Source organism: Rhinolophus hipposideros (assembly GCF_964194185.1).
Source record: "Rhinolophus hipposideros genome assembly, chromosome: 15".
Classification (NCBI taxonomy): Eukaryota; Metazoa; Chordata; class Mammalia; order Chiroptera; family Rhinolophidae; genus Rhinolophus; species Rhinolophus hipposideros.
Genome location: NC_138061.1, coordinates 46585221 through 46608112, shown reverse-complemented (window position 1 = coordinate 46608112; position 22892 = coordinate 46585221). Strand labels below are relative to the sequence as shown.

The 22892-nt window shown below is 34.8% G+C and overlaps 1 protein-coding gene across 6 annotated transcripts in view; it reads left to right on the top strand.

Moving 5' to 3' along the window:
- HERC4 (HECT and RLD domain containing E3 ubiquitin protein ligase 4) overlaps positions 1–22217 on the top strand; it is a 108395-nt gene extending 86178 nt beyond the window's left edge. For all 6 annotated transcript variants that reach the window (XM_081075334.1, XM_081075331.1, XM_081075335.1 and 3 more), the window contains 6 exons: positions 8274–8440; positions 9079–9145; positions 11529–11611; positions 15211–15394; positions 19260–19362; positions 20717–22217. In XM_081075334.1, the coding sequence (XP_080931460.1) occupies positions 8274–8440; positions 9079–9145; positions 11529–11611; positions 15211–15394; positions 19260–19362; positions 20717–20925 (813 nt within the window). In that variant the 3' untranslated portion in view covers positions 20926–22217. The remainder of the gene's footprint in view (positions 1–8273; positions 8441–9078; positions 9146–11528; positions 11612–15210; positions 15395–19259; positions 19363–20716) is intronic.
- Positions 22218–22892: the final 675 nt, after the last annotated feature.

The following is a 22892-nucleotide window of genomic DNA, read 5'->3' as shown; positions in this document are numbered from 1 at the left end:
TAGGAGGAATGGTGTTGGAAGTTTGAAGAGAAAGGAGAGGTGGTGAAATAATCACTTTGGGGAGTGGGAAAATAAGTTGACCATGTAAATAAATATTCAAATAGACTGGCAGCATTAGAGGCCCATTTGAAACTTACTATTTCATGAATTTAAAATGAGACCAGTCAGCGTGGTTGTGTTTTTTTCTTTAGTAACATTTCGCTCCTCGGTAGAGGTAAGGATGAGGCAGACAGTTGAATTTAACCAGGTTGGGGTTTAAAAAGAAGGAAGGAAGGTAGTGATTATCTTGTTGGATCATGGAATTTAAGCTTCGTGAGGAGGAAAGTGTGAGGACTTGGTTGTGAGGTAAAAGAGAATTAAAAAAAAATGAATGTGGGCATCAATGGATTGTAGCTCCTGATGGAGTTTAGTTGTAATGTGAGTCAAAGAATTAGGAGGAATGAGTTACAAAGTAAAAAATGGTCAGATAGGGAGTACTTGAGATTTGGAGGGTTGCAGTTGATTGTAAAATGTAACCATAGGAATGGGTGTTTGAGATGTATGGAGGACAAGATTGTTGGAAGTAAGCAAGTCAACAAACTGAGAGGTCAGGGTGTTGGATGCCTTTTTTTGCCTGGATATTAAAATCATCAAAAACCATGGCAAGAATAGTGGTAGAAAAGAAAACCTAAGATTAGTGCCAAAATCTGTGAATGAGGAAACTGTGGAAGATCTTTAGATGACTGCCCAAGGAACAGTAGGAGGGAATGTGGTTAGTTGGCATGTGTTTCAGAGGAGCTGGAGGTTTTAGGAAGGCAAATGGAAGGAGGTCTAGCAGGAATGAAGAGCTAGAAAACCTACCTCTAGAGCTAATCCTATGAGTGGTTGGAAGAGAAAACAAATACCATTTGTGAGAGCTTCAGGGGAAATAGTGTTCTCAAGAGAAAGCTTTGTTCTTTTAGAAAAAGGAGATGGAAAATTAGAAGACATTTTGGATTGGGCAACTTTCCAAATGATGGATTGTTAGTGCCATAGCAAACAGTGCAAGGGTTTGGTGGAGCAAGGACAGTTGTAGGGTCGTGTCAGATTTTAGGGCCTATACAGTGCCACATGGAGGCAGGATTGGGGATAACATGTGAGTTTTGAAGTTTCCTATGTTGATAAACAGGCATGTACGACATGGCGGAATAATCCTGATGGCCTCTACGGTAGGTAGACAATCTGCTCGAATTATGGTCTCCTTCTTGTTACTGGTCTCTTAGGGCAGTTTGCAGTGGTGTGGTAGAATTTGAAAGGGTAGGTACCGTGTTTTCCCGAAAATAAGACCTAGCTGGACCATCAGCTCTAATGCGTCTAAGTATTTTGAACTTTTTGATTCTATCATATATGGAATTGTTTTATTACTTTTACTTTTGCTTTGTTCATTTCTAGTATATAGAAATACAACCGATTTTTGTTGATCTTGTAGCATACAACTTTGCTGAATTCATTTATTAGCTCTTAATAGTTTTTTGTAGATTCCTTAGGATTTTCAGTATATAAGATCATGTAATCTACAAATTTAATAGATTTAATTTTACTTTTTTCTTTCCCATTTGGATACCTTTATTTCTTTTTCTTACCTAATTGCCCTAGAACTTCCAGTGCACTATTGAATACAAGTGATACACATGTGAATACCTGTGTCCCTCTTGTTCCTGATCTGAGCGGGATATTAACTGGGTCTTTCACTTTTATCATGTTAAGGAAGTTCCCTTCTATGCCAAGTTTGTTGAGTATATTTATCATGAAACACTATTGAATTTTATCAGATGCTTTTTCTGCATCAGTTGAGATGATCATATAGTTTCCTTCCTTCATTCCATTAATGTGATGTATTACATTGGTTGAACCACCTTGCATTCCTGGGATAAAGTCCACTTGGTCATGGTGTGTAATTCTTTTAATATGTTGCTGGATTCAGTTTAGTATTCTGTTGATCATTTTTCCATGTTTATTTAGAAGGGATACTGGTCTATATTTTTCCTTTTCGTGTGTGTGATGTCTTTGGCTTTGGTATCATGGTATTCTGACCTCATAGAATGGGTTAGAAACTCCCCTCCTCTTCCATTTCTCGGAAGAGTTTTAGAAAAGTTAGTGTTAATCCTTCTTTAAATGTTTGGTAGAATCTGGCCCTAGGCTTTTCTTTGTTGGAAGGTGTTTTTTTTATTGTTGTTTATTTTTACATAAGTTCAAGACTTTTTTTTCTATATTGGAAGGTGTTTGATGAGTGATTCAATGTCTTTTCTTACACTAGGTTTTTTAAAGTTTTTCTAGTTCTTTTAGTAGCAGTTTGGTAGTTTGTTTCTAGGAATTTATTTCATTTAGATTATCTATTTTGTTGACATACAATTTTTCATAGTGTTGTCTTATTATCCTTTTTATTTATGTGAGCTCAATAGTAATGTCTCCACTTCAAATTTGATTTTAATAAAGTGAGTCTCCTTCATTTCTCTCCTTGGCCATTCTAGCTAAAGGTTTGTCAGTTTTGATCTTTTAAAAGAATCAGCTTTTGCTTTTGTTGCTTCTTTGCATTTGTAATTCTGTTCTCTGTTTCACTTATCTCCACTTTAATATTTATTACAATTGTCCCTCAGTATCCAAGGAAGATTGGTTCCAGGATGCTGTGTGGGTACCAAAGTTTACAGATGCTCAAGTCCCTTATATAAAGTGGTGTAGACCAGTACATACAGTTGGCCCTTTGCCTCCAGAGAGTCCAAAAGTACTGTTTTTGATCTGTTGTTGGTTAGTTTTATATTTTCCGATTTCCCTTGTGATTATCGTCTTTGACCCATTTGTTGTTTGAGTATGTTGTTTAATTTTCACATCTTTGTGAATTTTCCATATTTTCCTTCTGTTTTTGATTTCTAGATTTATTGTAGTCTTAGAAGGTTTTTTGTGTGATTTTAGTCTTTACAACTGTTTTTTTAATTTATTGGGGTGACAATTGTTAGTAAAATTACATAGATTTCAGATGTACAATTCTGTATTACATCATCTATAAATCCCGTTGTGTGTTCACCACCCAGAGTCAGTTCTCCTTCCATCACCATGTATTTGATCCCCCTTACCCTCATCTCCCACCCCCACCCCCCTTACTCTCTGGTAACCACTAAACTATTGTCTGTGTCTATTCTGTTCTTTTGATCTGACACTGCTTCTGTTCCACTTCTAGCACCGGGCAGGTGGGGGCGGGGCGAGCTCTGGGAGGGTAGGGAGGGGGCGGCTACTCTCAGTGCCTAAGGCTTCCGTTCTCTGCTCGGCAGTGAGGGCTTAAACCACCGTTTTCAGCCTTCTTCCCTCAGTCTTTCTTCGAGGTCTCTGCCATGAGCATTGGGTTCAGCCGTGTTATATGCTGCCCCCCTCAGCCCTGTGGGCCATAAGCGGAGCCCTAGCCGTCTGAGTTCTTCCCTCTCCCACAGCTGCGGTAAATCCGGGATGCAGCGAGCTCCGAGCTCGGAGCACTGAGCTAGGTCTGCGTCCTGTGCCCGCGCAGTGCCATCTCCGCACTTCTCCCTTCCCTCCTCCCCTGCTCGCGCGATTCTCCCACCTGGAGGTGAATTCAGTAGTGGGCCTGTTCGTCTTGCCTGTCTGCTGTGCAGGGAGTCCTTTGTGGAGTTACTGTTGTTCGATTAGTTGTAAATTCCGGGGGAGCTTTACAGAGGCTCACCTCACGCTGCCATTTTGGTCGCTACTTAGTCTTTACAAATTTATTGAGAATTATTGTGAACTAACATGGTCTATCCTGGAAAATATTCCGTGTGCACTTGAGAATATCTTAAAAGTCCTGTTTTTGTTTTTTTTTGTCTGATATTAGTATAGCCACTCAGCTCTCTTTTTGTTATTATTTACAGGGGATATCTTTTCCCAAACTTACTTAACAGTTTAGTTGTGTCTTTGGATCTGAGGTGAGGCTTCTAGGCAGCATATAGTTGAATCATGGTTTGTTTTCTTTTGTAAATCCATTCTGCCAGTTTCTGCCTATTGATTGCAGGATTTCATTAATTTACAATTAAAATCATTGCTAATGAGGAAGTACTTCTGCCATTTTGCTATTTTTTCCCTATATGTCATAGGTGTTTTATTTATTCTTCAGTTCCTCTGTTTACTGCCTTTTTAGGTGTTTAATGGATTTTTTTTCTAGTATATTGTTTTGATTCCCTTCTCATTTCCTTTGTGTATATATTTCTACCATTTTCTTAGTAGTTGCTCTGAGGGTTACAATTAACATCTTAAATTTATATATAACAGTCTAGTTTGAATTAATACCAACTTAACTTCAATAGTATACAGAAACTGCTCCTGGAACAGCTAGGTCAGTCTTTCTCCTATTATTTTATCTTCACAACCTACCGCTTTTTATACATTGTGTGCCCATTAGTAAAGATTTATAATCATTTTATTCGTCTTTTAAACCACATAGGGAAAAAAGAGGAGTTACAAATAAAAAATAAAATAGTATATTAACTTTTATATTTACCTTTGTAGCTAACTTTACCAGAGTATTTTATTTCTTCCTATGGCTTTGAGTTACTGTGTAGCATTCTTTCCATTCAACCTGAAGGAGGTTAGCATTTCTTCTAGGGAAAGTCTTGTTTCAAGGCCAGTTTTTTCTTTTTTTTCATCTTTTTAAATATGTCATCTCACTGCCTTTTGGAATGCATGGATTATGATTAGAAATTAGTTGTTATCTCATTGAGAAGATTAACATTGAAAAGGTGAATCTCACCTGCTATGTGATGAGTTGCTTTTTGCTCTTTGGCTGCTTTCAATGGTCTGTTCATAACTGGCTTTCAACACTGATTATAATGTACGTGGGCGAGGATTTCAAGTCTGTCATGCTTGGAATTTGTTGAGCTTCTTGGGTGTTAGGTACCATTTCTTCAAATATTTTTCCTGCCTCTTTCTCTCCTGTTCTTCTGGGACTAGTATTCGTATGATGGTACACTTGGTGCTGTCACGCAGGTCTCTCGGGTTCTGCTCTGTTCATGTTTCCTTATTCTTTTTTCCTGCTGTTTTTCCTCAAAGTGGATAATCTCAGTTTTTCAGGCTGTTCAGATCTCCTTTTGTACCCCTCTAGTGAATTTTTCATTTCAGTTATTGTACTTTACAGTTCCAGAATTTCTATTTGCAGAATTTCTATTTGGTTCCTTTTCAAAATTTTTCTTTCTTTATTATTATTCTCTATTTGATGAGATATTGTTATCCTAATTATCTTTCGTTATTTTTCCATAGTTTCTTTAGCTCTTTGAGCATATTTAAGACAGTTGATTTAAAGTCTTCATCTAGTAATTCCATTGTCTGGGCTTTCTCAAGGACAATTTATATTAATTTCTTTTTTTCTTGTGAATGGGCCATATTTTATTATTTTGTTTGTATGTCTAATAAATTTTTGTTGAATACTGGACACTTTGTTTGTTTGACATAGTTTCTTGTTTGTTTTCCCACAATATCTCCTATTTCTTTTGTCTTTTTCTTGTGATCCTTTTTTGTTTATTTACATTACATTCTTGTGATCCTTGTCTGGTAGCTCAGAAGCTACCCAGATACTTTCTGTGTATGGGCACACACTTATGATTTATGTTTTTTTTATGTGTTTATGTTTATGATTTATTTATGATTTATAGGCCTCATTCATAGAGTAGGTGGAGTTCAAGGCAGAACCTAGAAGTCAGTATATATAGGTTTTTTACCCTTTGGGTTTTAAAGAAGGGTTGTAGCCCTGGCTGTCAGTGTTCAATTAGTGTTCCAAATACTGTAAAGAGAAGCTAGGATTCTCATTGTTCACGATATAGACTTTCGTTTGATCCCTTTGTTGTTGTTTGTCTTTTTTAAAAAAGATTTTATTAGGGAAGGGGAACAGGACTTTGTTGGGGAACAGTGTGTACTTCCAGGACTTTTTTCCAAGTCAAGTTGCTGTCCTTTCAATCTTAGTTGTGGAGGGTGCCGTTCAGCTTCAAGTTGTCCTTTCAGTCTTAGTTATGGAGGGCGCAGCTCAGCTCCAGGTCCAGTTGCCTGCCGTTGCTAGTTGCAGGGGGCGCAGCCCACCATCCCTTTTGGGACTTGAACCAGCAACCTTGTGGTTGAGAGGATGGCTCCCTGAGCCATCAGGGAGCTCAGCTGCAGTTCAGCTGAAGGTGCCGTGTTGAATTTTTCGACTCCCGCAATTGAACTGGCAAGCTTGTGGTTGAGAGCCCGTACTCCAACCAACTGAGCCATCTGGGAGGCAGCTCAGTTCAAGGTGCCGTGTTCAGTCTTAGTTGCAAGAGGCAGAGCCCACCATCCCTTGCGGGACTGGAGGAACTGAACTGGCAACGGTGTGGTCGAGAGCTCACTGGTCCATGTGGGAATCGAACCGTCAGCCTTTGGAGTTAGGAGCATGGATCTCTAACCGCCTAAGCCACTGGGACCGGCCCCCTGATCCCTTTGTTTTTAAAGCAGCACCCTAACCCTCAGCTCTCTCAGATTCCAGAACCTCTTTGGTTCATCCTGTCCAGAAAGGCAAAGGACTTTCCACCCAAATGTTCTTTTTTCAACCCCACTCTAATACCTCTGACTTTCAGAGTTTTATGCTTTACCAACTGAGCTAGCTGGGCTTTACAGGTATTTACTGGTACTTCCAGTTCCTGTGCCTGAGCCCAAACTAGCTTCTTTTCGTTGGCTTTCTTACTACAAGCTACTGTTTGTTTTTTCTGCTTACCAAATCAGTTAACAGCCATTTATTTTCCATATTTTGAAATATTAACATCTGTTTAGTGCTATTAAAACCCTCCCCTATTTTTTTCTTGTGGGTTTATATCACTTTTATTCCTTTGTAGAAGGATTTCAGGAAGGAGAGAGTAACACATTGTGCAGTCTACCCTATTAAAGAAGGACTTTCTGAACTTAAGCACAATAAAAAAAGATTAATTTGACCATGGAAAAATATGAAATTTATGCATAATAAAACCAAATTTAAAAAGTGTGTACCAGACTAGGATATATGTAACAAATGTGAAGGCCAAGTGCTTGAAGAGGCATTTTACAAGGACACACAAATCCCTACTTTTCAGTATCACTAATAGTCAAAAGTATATATTAAAACAAGTTGTCATTTTTAACTCAGACAGAAATGTGTTTGTGTGTTTATGGTTTGTATACACAGACAAAAATGTGGAAAGATAGGTATTTTCCTGGATTACAAATGGCAGTATAAACTGGAATAGGTATGGAGGAAAACAGTTTGGCAGTATGCTTAACTATCCTTTGATTTTGTAATTTTTCCTTACAAAGCAGAATTCTCTTAGGGAAATATTCCAGATATGGACCAAAATATATGCAAGAAAAGATGCCCATCTAATTTTGAATATTACTACCATAGCTAGTTAAAATAACTAACATTTGTTGAGCCTTTACTGTGCCCGTTAGGAACTGTGATAAAAATATTTTGCATACATTAGTTCATTTAATTTTCACAACAACCATGCGAGGTAAATGCTATTTTTGCTTGGAAAACACTGAGGCTAGATAACGAATGAACCACATCTGGAGCCCCAAATTTAATTAAAAATCTTGTTTTCTTTTAACTTACTAAGCTCACAAAATTTTCTGTGACCATATATTTTATTAGTACTTCTCTAAAGATGGGGTTTGTTTTCATTGAAAGCTTTGTTTTCAGTGTTTTAGTAATCAGTGTTTTAGTAATCTAATTGTCCAACTGTAATAAAATAGCTAATTTAGCAAACCATGGTGCTTTTATATGGTGCAGTATGCAGCCATTAAAACCATGTTCTGTAAGAATATTTGATGACATAAGAAAAAACTTGTTATAATTTGAAAAACGAGAAAACGTTTTAATTTTTCTGAACTTACAGTAGACGAAAATACATAAAAATATTTAAAATTGTTTCTTAGTGGATTTTTTGTGCCTTTTATTTTCTGTTGTTAGAATATGTATAATTTTTTAAATCAAAAAAGTTCTAGTAATCATTTCATTTATTAATTTAATGCTTAATGATGGGAAAATGTTTATATTTTTAGGGGAAAAGACAGTTGTAAAGTTATGTGTAGTATGATCTTAGCCAGAGCACAAAAAAATACCAAAAGCAATATTATCCGAGGGGGATAGGAATGAGAATGAATTTTTTCCTTGTTGTTTGTTACTTTTTTCTGTATTTGCAAAACTTTCTACTACAAGTATGTGTTTTTGTAATCAGAAAATAATTAATGTTTAGACTTAGAGAATAAGTCTTTACTTTTCTTCCTTACATTTTTAGACATTTGAAGACAGTGATTTGTTCCACTTGATTGGTGTTATCTGTGGATTAGCAATTTATAATTTTACTATTGTGGACCTCCATTTTCCTTTGGCTTTATATAAGAAACTGCTGAAAAAGAAGCCATCTTTGGATGATTTGAAAGAACTAATGCCTGATGTTGGGAGGTTAGTTGTAAAAAGTGGCAAGGGTGGAATTTAGGAAATAGGGAATACATAGAAAACTTTCTTTTAGGGATGATTGTGTTTTTGTTGTTCTTGTTGAATTTCCAAAATAAAAACTGTTCTAATAAACGAGAACCCATTGTGTTACTCCGATCCAAAATTTTCTGCTGAAAGAATTCTGTGTATAAAACCATTTGCTACATTTTTTAGTGGTTTAATAGTACTTTGCCAATATCAGGTAATAAATTTAGGAACTTGTTTCCTGTAAGTAGTTAAGTGATTTACTTGGACGTTTACTTCTAACCACCTTGTTCCTAGCTGGAATATGTAAAATTTCTTTGTATTTATTACATAAAATGGAATAAAAATTGTACATAAATAAGGACAAATGTTGAAAATGGGTGGATACATGGCCTTTGTATTCAGAGGAAGAGGCAAAAGCCTTAGAGTGATTTCTTTTTCCTTCAGTATTGTTTATAAGATTGCCATTGTACATCTACCATTCTGAAACAAATATAAAAGTACAAATTAATAAAAGGATTTTAATCAAGAGTGATAAAAAATACATACTTATTAATAAGCAAAATAGTCAAAATACCCAGTAATGTTTACCTCACAGGAACCTGTATGTTGTTTTGCAGAAGTATGCAGCAGTTGCTGGATTATCCAGAAGATGACATTGAGGAAACATTTTGTCTGAATTTTACGGTAGGATGGGAACACATAGGGCAGCCTGATTATTCATCATCCCTTTTATTTAACAGCTGTGCTTTATGGTTTTCTTTTCTTTGGATGAATGGAATTCGTCAAGAACCCTTTAGCTAACATTTATTGAGCATTAACTATATACTAGTCCTAGCACGTGAATTATTTCATTTAATCCTCATAACAGTCCTGTGAGATTGGTATTATTACCTTTATTTTACAGATGAAGAAAACGGAAAACAATCATTACATGTCAAAGATAGTATTTGTACTCAGGTTTGTGACTTCAGAGCCTACCTGCTGAATATCTTTACAAATACAGGGGTCCTCCTTATCTAAGTGTTCATTTTTGAGTCTGCAATTACAAAAATGTTTAGAATAGCAAAGATTATTATAACATGACAATATTCACTAATGAACTTACCGCTTAAAAGATTAAATCCCACTCAGACATCCCTTTCTGCTTCACACTAATATTCATCCTTGCCCATTTTGTCTTACTTATGAATGCAAATACATTGGAATATTATTTGGAAAATGAAATTGCAAATCTTGTAAAAGATGCAGAATTTGGTTAATTCAGTGAAAGGGATGTTGAATGACTCATCTAGTCACACACAAAGCCATTGACTAATGAGGATCTGGCACAAGTAGATTAGTTGACAATGAAAGAAGAGAAAATCAGTAAAGGTTATGTTATGATAAGGTACTTCAGAAGGGAACAATTTTAATATTAGAAATTAGACTCTTGGGAAAAGGTAAAAACTTCAGTTCTCTTTTTAAAAACCGTATTTGTATATTTGTTTTCCTCTCATACAGTTCTTTTTATGATCTTGTGGTCAAAGCTGACAAAAGATATAATATTCTTCTATCACATAATTTACCAAAAAAAATATGTGTCCCTTCAGAACAGTTTATTCTTTGATCATTTTAAGAATTGGCACATAGTGTAGTTAAAAAAAAGTTGGTAGTTTTAAGATGAAATAAAGTTATTTTAATAATTTTTTTCAAGAAAAAAAATCCTTGGATTTTTTTCTATTTACTGAAATTTTGGTTCCCTCTTTCAATTAATTCACTTATAACTGTATCAGTTATCTGTGAACCTCTATTAATCATCTTAGTTGATTGAAACATTGGGTTCCAAGCTAAACTGCTTGTAATTTATCAATCCCAAAGTTTGTGAATGCTTGGTATATTAAAGAACTACGGTAATTTAGACATTTCTTCCCCCCTACCATTTCTTTCCCAGAGATTTTCAGTGGCTCTTTATTTCCATGTAGCATATCTTTAGAATGGGCTTCAAAAACATTTGTAATCTGTCATTCTTTCTTAACTTTCCATTCATACTAAGTTTTGTAAAGTCGCAGTTTTCTTTCACATACTTTATCTTCCTTTTTTTTAGAGCCATACGTTTTCAGAACTTGATATATCTACTTTCATATCTATCCTTTTGTTCAGTTCTATGTGCTCAGTTGGAAATCCCACCCCCACCCAATCTTTCAGAGACTTATTCATTCTTGATTTTCAAATGACATTTCTTCCTCAAGGTCCTTCATACTTTCTCCAGTTAAAGAAGTACGTTTTCTTTCCTCCATGGTTTGATAGCATTTTGTTCATGTCTCTATTATAGCATTTATTTTATTATAATGAGTTGTTTAAATATAACATTTCTACTCCTTTGCTACATAGTAAACTCCAGAGCACGGATTTATTCATCTTTTATTTTATCATCTCACTCCCCCATATAGTGTTTTATAGATAGCAGGTACTAAAAAAATGTTTTAATAGAAGAGGATAATATTCCAAGAAGAGATGCAAAGGTGGCAATAGTAATATTTATAGGAACATTAGTAAACTAGTAAAGGAAATAAAAAGTTTCAAAAACAACTGACTGCCTTTATAAACCAAATTGATGACATAACTGGAAAAACAGCCTGTGATCAATAATACAAAAGAGATACAAGGTATACAGGACTAGTGCCTTTCGTGTAGGAAGAATGAATAGCTGTTTTAAGCTGAGTGCATTCTGACATTTACATTCTGTTACTTGTTAAGGAAAACGTCCTTTCTAATATTTTACTCTTGCAGTGACTGTACTAAAATTTTATGCACGATAAATACTCAGTTTGCTATACTTAACTAACCAAGCACTCGGTACTTTGTAATTAGTTAATCATTGTGGGATTTCAAGCTACTAGAGAAGATGACAATTTCTACTTGTGGCTTTATGCAGAATTCAAATTAGCTTACGGTGGTAGGATTTTATCTCATATTTATGAGTTCTTATACTTAATGAGAGAAAGGTAGACTATAATAATAGGTTATTAAAATAATCTAATAAGTTTTGAGCCTGACATTGACTTTTTTTAAAAATTTAAATTAATAGATCACAGTTGAAAACTTTGGTGCAACAGAAGTGAAAGAGCTCGTTCTAAATGGTGCAGACACAGCTGTAAACAAACAAAATCGGTAAGTGAATTATAGCAGCATCAGTGGTAGAAATAAAATTCAGTAGGCATTTTCTGTATTTAGGAACATGTCACAACCATAGGTTTTCACTCAGTTAAAACTGTTTTAATGGTTAGTGAGGAAGTAATCTAATCTGCCTTTTGCTCCAGAAAGCCCTTCAAGACATTAATAAAGGGTTAAAAAGATCATAAACAACAAGAACAAAGAGAAGCAAGAGGAGAGAAAACAGCAAACACATTTTTGGAAGCTGAATCTGGCAACATAAAATGAACTGGGAGAATCCTAGAAGGCAGCCAGTTTATTACTAGGTAGAACAAAGGCTCGGGCATTGGGAATAAAAAATATGTTAGAAAGCGTATGGGGTTTGGGGGAGTGTGGGAAACAAAGATTGGCTGTTTTAAGAAGCAGTTAGAAACCCATTTCCCTTATCATATCAATAACCTGGCAACTGCTTCTTTCCCGCCTGGTAGAAGATTGGAAATTTACCTTCTGGAGATACTGAACCAAAAGTACTGTGGATTTTGAGGACAGTTAAGCACAGCCAAGGACAAGGGGCTAAACTGAAAACAGGGAATTTGAGATCTATATAGCTCCTTCCTCGTTTACACTGTATATTGGGGGATTCTTTTCCGGGGGAACTGCCTAACTTTTAACTGTGAGTGGACAGCCAAAGATCAGTAGACATTTAAAGAAAGACCAAAACAGTCAAAAAGAATGCCAAGGAAACAGAAACAACGCAGGATGAAGAAACTGAAGTCAACATCCTCAAAATGATAAAGATAGCATCCATATGGATACTATTAAAAATTAAAAGAAACGGAACGAATGGAATTTGTTAAAGAAATGGTACTAAAAATCTCCCCAGACTGAATGAAGTGACTTTTAAGAAAGTATGGAAGTGAAAAAAAGATACATACCAAGGTAAAATATATGAAATTTCAAAATCCGGGAATAAAAGGTACCTAAAACCTTCCATAAAAAAACAAAACAAAAACAGACGATATACAAAGAATTCAGAATCAGAATAAAATCAGACTTCTAACGAATGGCACTGAATGAAGCTAGATCAAAATTCTGGGAGACATTTATTTTTAACTTAGAATTCTATATAGAAACTATCAAGTGTGTGAATGTATAAAACATTTTCATACATGCAGTCTCAGAGAATTTACTTCCAATGTATTTTTCTCAGGAAGTGTTCTACTAAATTAAGAAATTAAACCAAGAAAGGAAGACACAGGATCCAAAACAATAGGATCTAGTACAAGACAGAAGCAAAGAGGTTCCTTTGCAGGAACAGTGCTGTGTTAGAAGGAGCAACCAATCTGGGGTAGAACAAGAGGATGGAGGGCTTCGGGATGATTGTCTCTAGGAGAAAAGTGCAGCTGATGCTACCTGATATATTTGAATGAATCTAGAGGAGATTGACATTTCTGACTTTCATCATGAAATGAATATTGAACCAAAAATTATTTTAGTGGGAACATTTAGGGAGGCAAAATGATGAGAGTTGGGCTATGAAATAAAAAAGGTAAATCCTCACCTTTCACAATAGATACTCAGTTCATTAGATAATACTTAAATTTGAAAATCAAGGAATAACAGTAGAGGAATAACAATGTTCTAGTTTGAAGGTAAATATCAGAAGGAATAGCAAAAAAAAATTAACAAGTGGTTGCCTTTGAATACGGAATATCTGGTAGAAGATCTAGGACAGAGAAATGCTTTGTTCTTTTGTATTGTGTTGTAATTCTTTAGACAAACTAGTTTAATGGCTGTTTCCAGGGACTTGATCCAAATGATTATAATCCCGATTCTGCTGTTTAGAAGCAGTGTAACTTTAGGTGAATTAGTCAATGTCTCCATGCCTCAGTCCTCTTCTGTAAAATGGGGTGATAAATTGTACCTATTGCATGGGGTTATTTTGAGGATTAAATGAGGCAATAATTTTAAGATGCTTAGAACAGTACCTAGCATGTGTGTGTGTTCAGTAAATGTTGGCTGTTAGGATTATTACTGTTTGACATTTTTATGTGCACATATCTTAATTTGATAAAAATGAGTTGTTTTTAAAATAATGTGAAAAAAATTTAGGTCTTTCTAGCTATCCTTTTTTTCTAAAAAAAATACTGGTTTTGAAAAACTGATTTAGAAAGAGTTTTCTGCTTTTAAAGTTTCTACTTTAAGTTTCTAAAAATATCATGTCACATAGATGATTTAATTTAGAAATAATTTTGATCCTTGTGCTACCAATCCTAATTACACAATGAAAGTGTTGCAGACAAAAATGTTAACACACAAAACAATTTAGAAAAAAACAACAATTTAGCCTTTTATGCTTAAGGGACTATAAGGGACTTAACTAGTATGGGTGAATTTGACTTTCTAACTAGATAAATTATAAAATTATGCATTACAGAATTATTAGAACCTAATAGCAAATGCCCACCCAATTTTGTATTTTCTGGTGGCGTTCTTTAACCTTTTTTTTTTTTTGTAAATTCAGTTTGAAATTATTTTATAATTTGCTAAGAAGATTATCTGCAGATGGCAAAATTTATCAGTATTTCCACTTGTAGAGTTATTCTTTTTAATTTGGAAGATAGGAGTATAAAATACTGAAGTCCTATAGTACCCATTCTCATTATTTATTTGATAAGATAGCTGCATAAAGTGTTTGTGGCTAACAAAACAAATTGAATAAAATTGTATTTCTAATTACTGGTAAAAGGGGCTTCCTTTTCTTGTTTACAGTTTCCTTTCGTATCATAATAGGCAAAAAAAACATCAGAAATGTTTGTGGTGTGTCTTTGTGTGTACATATATATACACATACATCTGATAAGAAACTGCATTTGTAATCTTTAATGATTATCCTAAAAAAAAGCATCTTAATACTATTACCCCTTTTGGGTATTTAGTTTTTAAAATAAGTTTTTTTCCAGATATTTTGAAACCCAAGGAAAAACAGATTGTTGTCTGTCAAATAGTCTGATGAATCCCAAATTCTTATTTTTTTCATCACCTAATACTTACTAAATTTATTTCAGTGTGTTTTTCCAGGACCCATCAGCTCCAAATCAAGTAGTTGTTTCAATCTAGTTGTGGAGGGTGCAGCTCACAGTGGCCCATGTGGGGATCAGACCAGCAACCTTGTTGTTAAGAGAGCACTGCACTCTAACCAGCTGAGCTAACCAGCTGGCCCCTCATCACCTAATACTTTTAATGGATCACTCTTTTTTAGGGATACATGTATAATGGTGCATACAAACTGTCAATTCATGACTGTTTTAAAATTATTTTGATAGCCATTTGCATCATCATTCTTCCTATTAGGAAATGACATGTTTCACTTAGGAATAGCCTAAGAATGGCTCTGAATGATAAATAAGTATACATGCCTCATAGATAAACCAGCTTTTTGTACAGAAAGAATAATAAATTTCTCCTTAAAGACTTCAACCCTAGTCATACTTAATTAGTTTTGCAAATAAGCAGCAAAAAGTACAGGAGCACTCAAAGTTTTTATAAGACTACAATATGTATTCTCCATAAAAATGATTTTTATATTCTGTGCGTATGCGATTTTTCATTTCTAGGCAGGAGTTTGTTGATGCTTATGTGGATTACATATTCAGTAAATCGGTGGCTTCCTTATTTGATGCTTTTCATGCGGGCTTTCATAAGGTCTGTGGAGGAAAAGTCCTTCAGCTCTTCCAGCCTAATGAACTACAAGCAATGGTGATTGGAAATACAAACTATGATTGGAAGGAACTGGAAAAGGTAGGGGAAAACGTATCTCTGATATTTAAATGGAAAGGCAAAAGGAAAACATGGCTTGTTGATGGAAATCTTGTCTTCAGTTATTTTCCATTTTACACTATTTATTACTGTCATTTTAATAGGAAAACACTGTACCCTTCCTACTCCACAATGAATGTATTTTAATTATATATGAATTAGATAGCATTTTTGTTGTGATATTGGTGTTCATGTAGAAAAATGTCATCTATGACGGAGGTTGGATCTAAAACTGAATGGCTAAAACTGTTAATTAGCTAACATCAAAAAATAGTAAGTCAACGAAGATACAGAGCATTGGGAACATTCAGGTATTGCTTGTGGGAATACAGATGGTATAGCCACTTTGGAAACAGTTTGGCATTTTCTTATAAATATACAACTTGCTACCTGACCTAGCAGTTCCACTCATAGGTATTTAGTTAGGTTTACACAAAAATCTATGAACAAGGGTGGAATGAGAAGTTACTGTTTAATGGGTACAGAGTTTGCAAGATGAACAGAGTCCTAGAGATGCGTGATGATGGTTGCACAACAGCGTGAATGTACTTAGTGCCATCAAACTGAACACTTAAAAAGGGTTAAAATGGTAAACTTCACGTTATGTGTATTTTACCACAATTTTTTTGACATGTTTTTGAAAATCTGCAAACAAGTCAAAAACTTGAAATAACCCAGATGTCCTTCAGTGGGTGAATGGATAAACCAAAGGTGGTACATCCATGCTTTAGAATACTGGGCAATAAAAACGGAATGCACTATTGACACATGCAGCAGCTGGGATGACTCTCAGCATTTTTATGCTGAGTGAAAGAAGCCAGTCTCAAAGGATTACATATCATACGATTCTATTTATATGACATTCTTGAAAAGACAGAACTAAGGTGAACAGAGGCTAGGGATGGAGGGAGTATGTAACTACGGGGTAGCAGAAGAGAGTTCTTCAGAGTGATGGAACTGGTCATATTCTGATTGTGTGCTAGTGGTGGTTACACGAATCTATGCATGTGTTTAAACCTCGTAGAACTATACACACACCACAAAAGGTCAATTTTACTGTGTAATAATTTAGGGAATAAAATTTTTAAATTAAAAACATAATTTAGGACTTCAGGTTAAGTGTAGTGGAATAAACACACGTTTATCTCTGCTCCATCTCAAAATCTCACTAGAAAGACAATAAAAGAATGAAAATTGGAATACACAGAGCACAAAAAATATAAAAATACAGTGAAGAAGAGAAAAAAAGTAGTTTGGAAGGTGGAAAAAATGGTGGATGACTTTATGAGTGGCTTAGAGCAAAGAAAATTGAATTCTAAGACTCCAGAGGGACAGGGTTATCAAGAGGCAACCCATTTCACACCCTAGAATCTGCAAGGCTTGGTAATTGGTATATTGTGTTACTGTAATGGCAGGGATGCTGGGTTAGGCTAAAAGCAATAGAATAACTTTAAAGCTAATTTAAGGAATTATTAGACTCTTCATGTCCCCTCTTCTACCTAAGAAAAGACTACTGTAGAGAGAGGCGTTAGTGTCTGGGGGAGCAGGTAGAACTGAGGGTGACATGCAGAAAGCTGGTACCCAGGCTTAAATCCTCCAGGAAAGAGATGGAAGTTTACTTTTGGCCGGGGGGAGGGAGGGTAAATTGATTTGCTGAAGGGAAGAAAGCTGTACTGGAAGGAGATCCCAGTGGAAATGGACTTCACCCCCAATCACCCTAAAATGAAAATAATTTAATGACCCCTCATCTCCTGTCATTCTTCTTTCATCTACTCTGCTTTAGCCTTATTGGCCTAACATGCCAGTTATGGGGCCTTTCTGTTTGCTGTTCCGTGTGCCTGGAATTCTCTTCACCTTGATAATTCCAAATGGTTCTTGCTCTTACTTTCTTTATGTCTTTATACCATCTTAGAGACCTTTACTGGATAACTTACCTAAGTTTTACTTAATTGCCTTTACTGTTTGTTGCCCCTTACCCCTCACTATAATGTAAGCATCATGAAGGGTTTTTTTGTCTTTGTTCACTGCTGTATTCCCAGAACCTAGCACTCAGTAATTATAACTTTGCCTGAAGATATAATTGATAGAAGTATTCATTCAGTAAGAACTAATAATTCAGTAATGTTTTAGTATACTTTGGTTTCTTCCATTGTACATCTGATTCATTATAATTTGTAAATAATAAATACTCTTCCATCACCAGGACTGTGTACATATTTCCCCAGAACCATCTTGAGGTGTAAGAAAAAAAAAAACTTTAGCCGTTCTCCTTTTATTTCCCATTAACATGCTCACAGACTGTAAGACTATCTCAGTCATGGAAATAATAATGGCTACAAATAGAGCCCAAAATTCAGGAAGCCCATTAGCAAATATTTATTAAGTCCCTGTTGGATGCCTAATACTATGCAAGAGATTGAGGAGACAGAAGTAGTAAGAGACAATTGAGACATGGTCTTTGCCCTTATAATAAGGATGCTAAACATTCATCACTGAACTGTAATGAATACAAAGAAAGAGAGTTTAGTGACTGGTATATAAGGAACCTAACCTAGGCTACACAAATTAATCTCCACAAGGTAAGTAAGAACTTGATTCACTGCAGTTTCCCTGGTGTCCCAGAAGCTGACTAAAACTCATGTATTTGTTGAGTGAATCAGTGCATGAATTAGGTGATATTTAACCTGAGCCCTAAAAGATTAATAGAAATTAGCCTGATGAACAAAGAAAGAAGGTAGATGTGTCTAAGTGGTCTAGGCTGAGGGAACAGTGTTTCCAAAGGCTCTGATACTGGAAGGTACTTGCTGTCTAAGAACTAAAAGTTAAAGAACTGTGGCTGAACTTAAAAACAAAAAACAAAAAAAGTAACAGTAGATTAATTCTCTCTCTCCTCCCTATTCCCCCTTTTCTTACTGCTAATATTTTTTTAAAGGGGAAGTTGGCTGTAAATTACCCCAAAACTTAGTGTCTTAAAAATAACAGTGAGCGTTTATTGTCTCACAGTTTTTGTGGGTCAGGAATTCAGGAATGGCTTAGCTGGGTGGTTCAGGGGTCTCTCACAGGGTTGTAATCAAGATACTGACTGGTGCTTTAGCCCTCTGAAGCCTTGATTAAGGATAATTTACCTTCCAAGATGGCTCACCCACATGGCTGTTGGCCAAAGGCCTCAGTATCTTACCATGAGGACCTTTCCATAGGGCTATTTGAGTGTTCTCGTGAAATGGCAGTTGGCTCTCCGCAGAGAGAGTGATCAAAAAGAGGCCGAAGCCACAGAGTCTTTTATGATCTAGCCTCAGAAGTCATGTATTTCTCATATCCACAATATCCTAATGTTACAGAGGTCAGGCCTTTACACGGTGGGAGGGGACTACATAAGGGCATGAATAGCAGGTGGCAGAGATAATTGGAGGCCATCTTGTATACTGACTATCACAGAAAATTATTAGTGTTGCTCTTATTGCCATTTTTTAAAAAGAGAAGATAGAATGGAAAATAATTATTAGTTTGACTTCTGTTCATGGAAAGAAAATTTTATAGTATCACAGATAATTCCATGTTGAACTTTAATAACCCATGAGTATTTTAATAATTCTAATTTATCCTTTAGGTATTTACTTTAGGAGATATTGCAATCAGCAGAACATTTCTGCTGATTCATACATATTTTCTTCTCTTACTCCTGGAACTAATATTTCCAAATTACAAAATGCCCAGAAAATAATGGGTAATCAACTGAATCACAGGAACTTTTGCTGGATAATGTTTATGTGCTAAGGAAATGAAGCCAATTTTTTATTCAAGACAAAACTAATGTCCCTTAATACTAATAAAAGATTGTTGTTTTTAGAATACAGAATACAAAGGGGAGTATTGGGCAGAACATTCTACGATAAAAATTTTTTGGGAAGTGTTTCATGAACTGCCATTGGAAAAGAAAAAACAATTTCTGTGTAAGTATTGCTAACTAGTTCTATGTTTTATAAGAATGGACTCTTAATTATTAAACTTATTCTCATAGGAGATTGATTTACTTTTGGTGAATAATGTTATTTTCTTACTGTATTATTTCAAGGTTCTGTTTTTAATTTTCCTTTAGATTGGTTTTTTTAAATCTTCATTCTTTATTACATACGTTTTCTTATTTTGAAAGCTAAATTCAGTTTGCCTCCAATTACAATAAACCAGGGTTTTAATTTCTTGTAGAATTTCTAAAAAGATCTTTTTTGTTTTGAGTCTGTTTTTGTTTTTTTTCTCTTTGCTTCTGCACCAAAACTTTGGGAATTTCTGTAGATAATAGAACTTTTCTTTTCTAGGACATAATTCTCTGTTTTATTACCTAATCTCTGTGTTTCATCTGTTAAAATCTATGTTCTAATTTTACTTATTTTTAAATAAAGTTGTCAGAATTTATGTATCTAAATCAATGACATTGCCTTTGATACTGATGCGATTGCCAAGAATATTTTTGTGAATCTCTTTGATTTGCCTATCATAAGGATGATGTCATTCTTTCTTTTATTATTAGTTTCAGGTGTACAAAACAGTGTAATAGTTAGACATTTCACCCCTCACAAAGTGATAACCCCCACTCCCAATCTATTGCCCCTCTGACATCGTATATATCTATTACAATTCCATTGACTCTATTCTTTATGCTGTACTCCATATCCTGTGACTATGTATATATTAAATTATAGTTGATACGCAATATTATTCAGCTTCAGGTGCACTGTGCAATGGTTAGGCATCTACACTACCCATGAAGTAGTTACATGTGCCCATCTGACACCCTACGAAATCTTAACATTATTAATTGTATTCCCCAAACTGTTTTTCATATCTCGTGGCAATATCGTAGTTACCAATTTGTGCTTTCTGATCCCCTCCTCTTCTTTCATTATAAATTTTTGTTTAAAAATGACAGAAACAAAACAAATAGAAAAACAAATCATAGTCAAAACTGCATTTTGCATTTGATTTATAAACTAGTTCTAAACAGCTTATTCCCAAAAGAAGCATCCCAAAATATTTTTGTCAGGGACAGTGGTCATTCATCAAACATTTACTGAGCATCTCCTGTTAATATTAAGATTACACTTTTAAAAAAAATTGTGTGGATGTCTTTACATACAGACGTAATTACTGTATGTCTCAAAAATCATGTTTCCACAAATTCTGGAGATTGACTTCCACATTAGAGTAAATGTTAATGTAAAACTTTACTATTGTGACTTTACTAAGTAACTTGATTCTCTATGTTGTGATAAAAGTAGTTGGCTGATTGATTTTTTTTTTTCTTGGCAGTATTTTTGACGGGTAGTGATCGCATTCCTATTCTTGGTATGAAGAGTCTAAAACTAGTCATCCAGTCAACAGGAGGTGGTGAGGAGTATCTCCCGGTTTCCCATACCTGTTTTAATCTTCTGGATCTTCCAAAATATACAGATAAAGAAACTCTGCGCTCTAAACTGATCCAAGCTATTGATCACAACGAAGGCTTCAGTTTAATATAACTTTGGAGTTGTAACTATTCACTTTACTGCAAAAGCATAAAAACTGGTTGGTTGGGTTTTTCTTGTGGTGATGAATTCAGCAAGGTGACACGAGGTACTATTATAATTGCAAAGTGTTCAGTGCTATGGGTGTTCATGAAAGCCAAAAATTAAAGGAAAATGAACAAACTGTTAATATTAAACTTGTTGTACAGAACCATGGATTTTTTTTGGCTATCTTCCAATAAACATGCAAGCATTGTGAATACGTTGAAGTTTTACTAACATGAATTTTAAGAGTTTGCATATTTCACAAATGATCTCTAGTGTGTGAGTGCATGGAAATGTTGCTTGATTTTTCTTCAATCACTGGGTGAAAAACCTTTAACTTTGGCCTGCAATAGTCATTCGATTATTTTTTCATTTTGTAAATAATGTTAAGTTTTGTAATAAAATAGTAATGTTCTGATACCAGTACAGTTTCTATGGTTGTAATTGAACTGAACTATCTTTTAAGGGTTAAAAATTATGATTTGTCTTATTCTGAGAATCTATAAAAGCAAAACTTATCATGGTAAAAACATAATCTTTGCTTCCCCCCCTACCCCAGAATAAATATCCTTGTGCAAACCTAAATTACAGATAGGAGTTATCTAAATAACTTGTAGTTCCTTTCCTTTTGTAAAGCTGGAGATGCTACTGATAAATAGGGGGTTATCAGAAAGCTTAATATTTAGTAATGGGAGAACTTTGTCCTACCGTTGTCAGAAATAGAAACATTGGCTACTCAGAACCAATCACTGGGTTATAGCTTTTTAAATTATTGATACTGCAGGTTGGTATTTAGACAGAATTTTTAGTGCTTTAGAACTATTTCCTTCAATTTTTAAGAAACAAATCTTAGCAGTTTTATGGTGCTGATGCTTAGTTATTTCCTGTCATTAAATTGTGAGTTGATGCAATACATGTGACTTTCTGCTATAATGCAAATATTTATTTTTTAAATTTATAAAATGCCGTGAAAACTGTTTAAATAAAGATTTATTGGTTTAATATTTAAACTTTCAGTGGTTCTCATATAAAATTCAAAATTCTTCAAAAAGCGTAATGTCTCAAGGAAGGTCTCTTAAATTTTGATTGTTCCCATTCCCATACAAATGTGTCTGTTTTACAGAGGTCCTCAAGAGTCCTAGCTGTAATTGCAAATCCGAAATAATTTTGAAAAAATTTGCTTATCTCATTTGCAATAAAACCTGATCTGAATTGTTAAGGCTGTTTATGATATTAAATGAGACTAAATGGGAGTATATTTTACAGTGGCGATGTTAATGTGTTTGATTATTTATTGTTTGATCTAGGTGATGTCTCAGACTCCTAATGGGGTGCTACATAATATATGTGCTTTAAAAAATTCTTTGACATTCATAATTCCAAAATACAAATGAGCCCAAAGGTTTTGGAGAAGATTGTGGACCTGTACTTTTCAGTAGTTTAACCTAAAAACTTCAACTGGTGAGACAGGTGTCTTTTTTTAGATAGAAGCCCTAAAACAGTATTTTTACCTGAGGTAATTTTCCCCAAAATAGCATTCTTCCTATGAAAGTTCTTCCATGTACCTGACAATACTCTTTCCCTGTGCATCCATTCCTTGAGAGTAGTGATTGTTTACGTCAAAAACATGTGTGTGTATGTATGTATGCGTCAGATACTTTTTTTTTCTTTAGTAACTGCAGAGTGCTATGAAGCTGATGTGTGAAATAGCAGCCACCTTGGATTAATACAGATGGAGTCCACTGAACAATTATTTTAATAAGGACCTGGCGTGTGATCTGGGAACACAACAGTACAAGGCTTAATTTGGGTAAGTCTGATATTCTTTTCCTCCCTCTGTTGCTGTGGACGTAAATTAGCATTAACAAGGAGATTCATGATATAAAATTAAAACACCATTGAAGATTTTTCAAATTGCCATTTGCTTTTTAAAACTA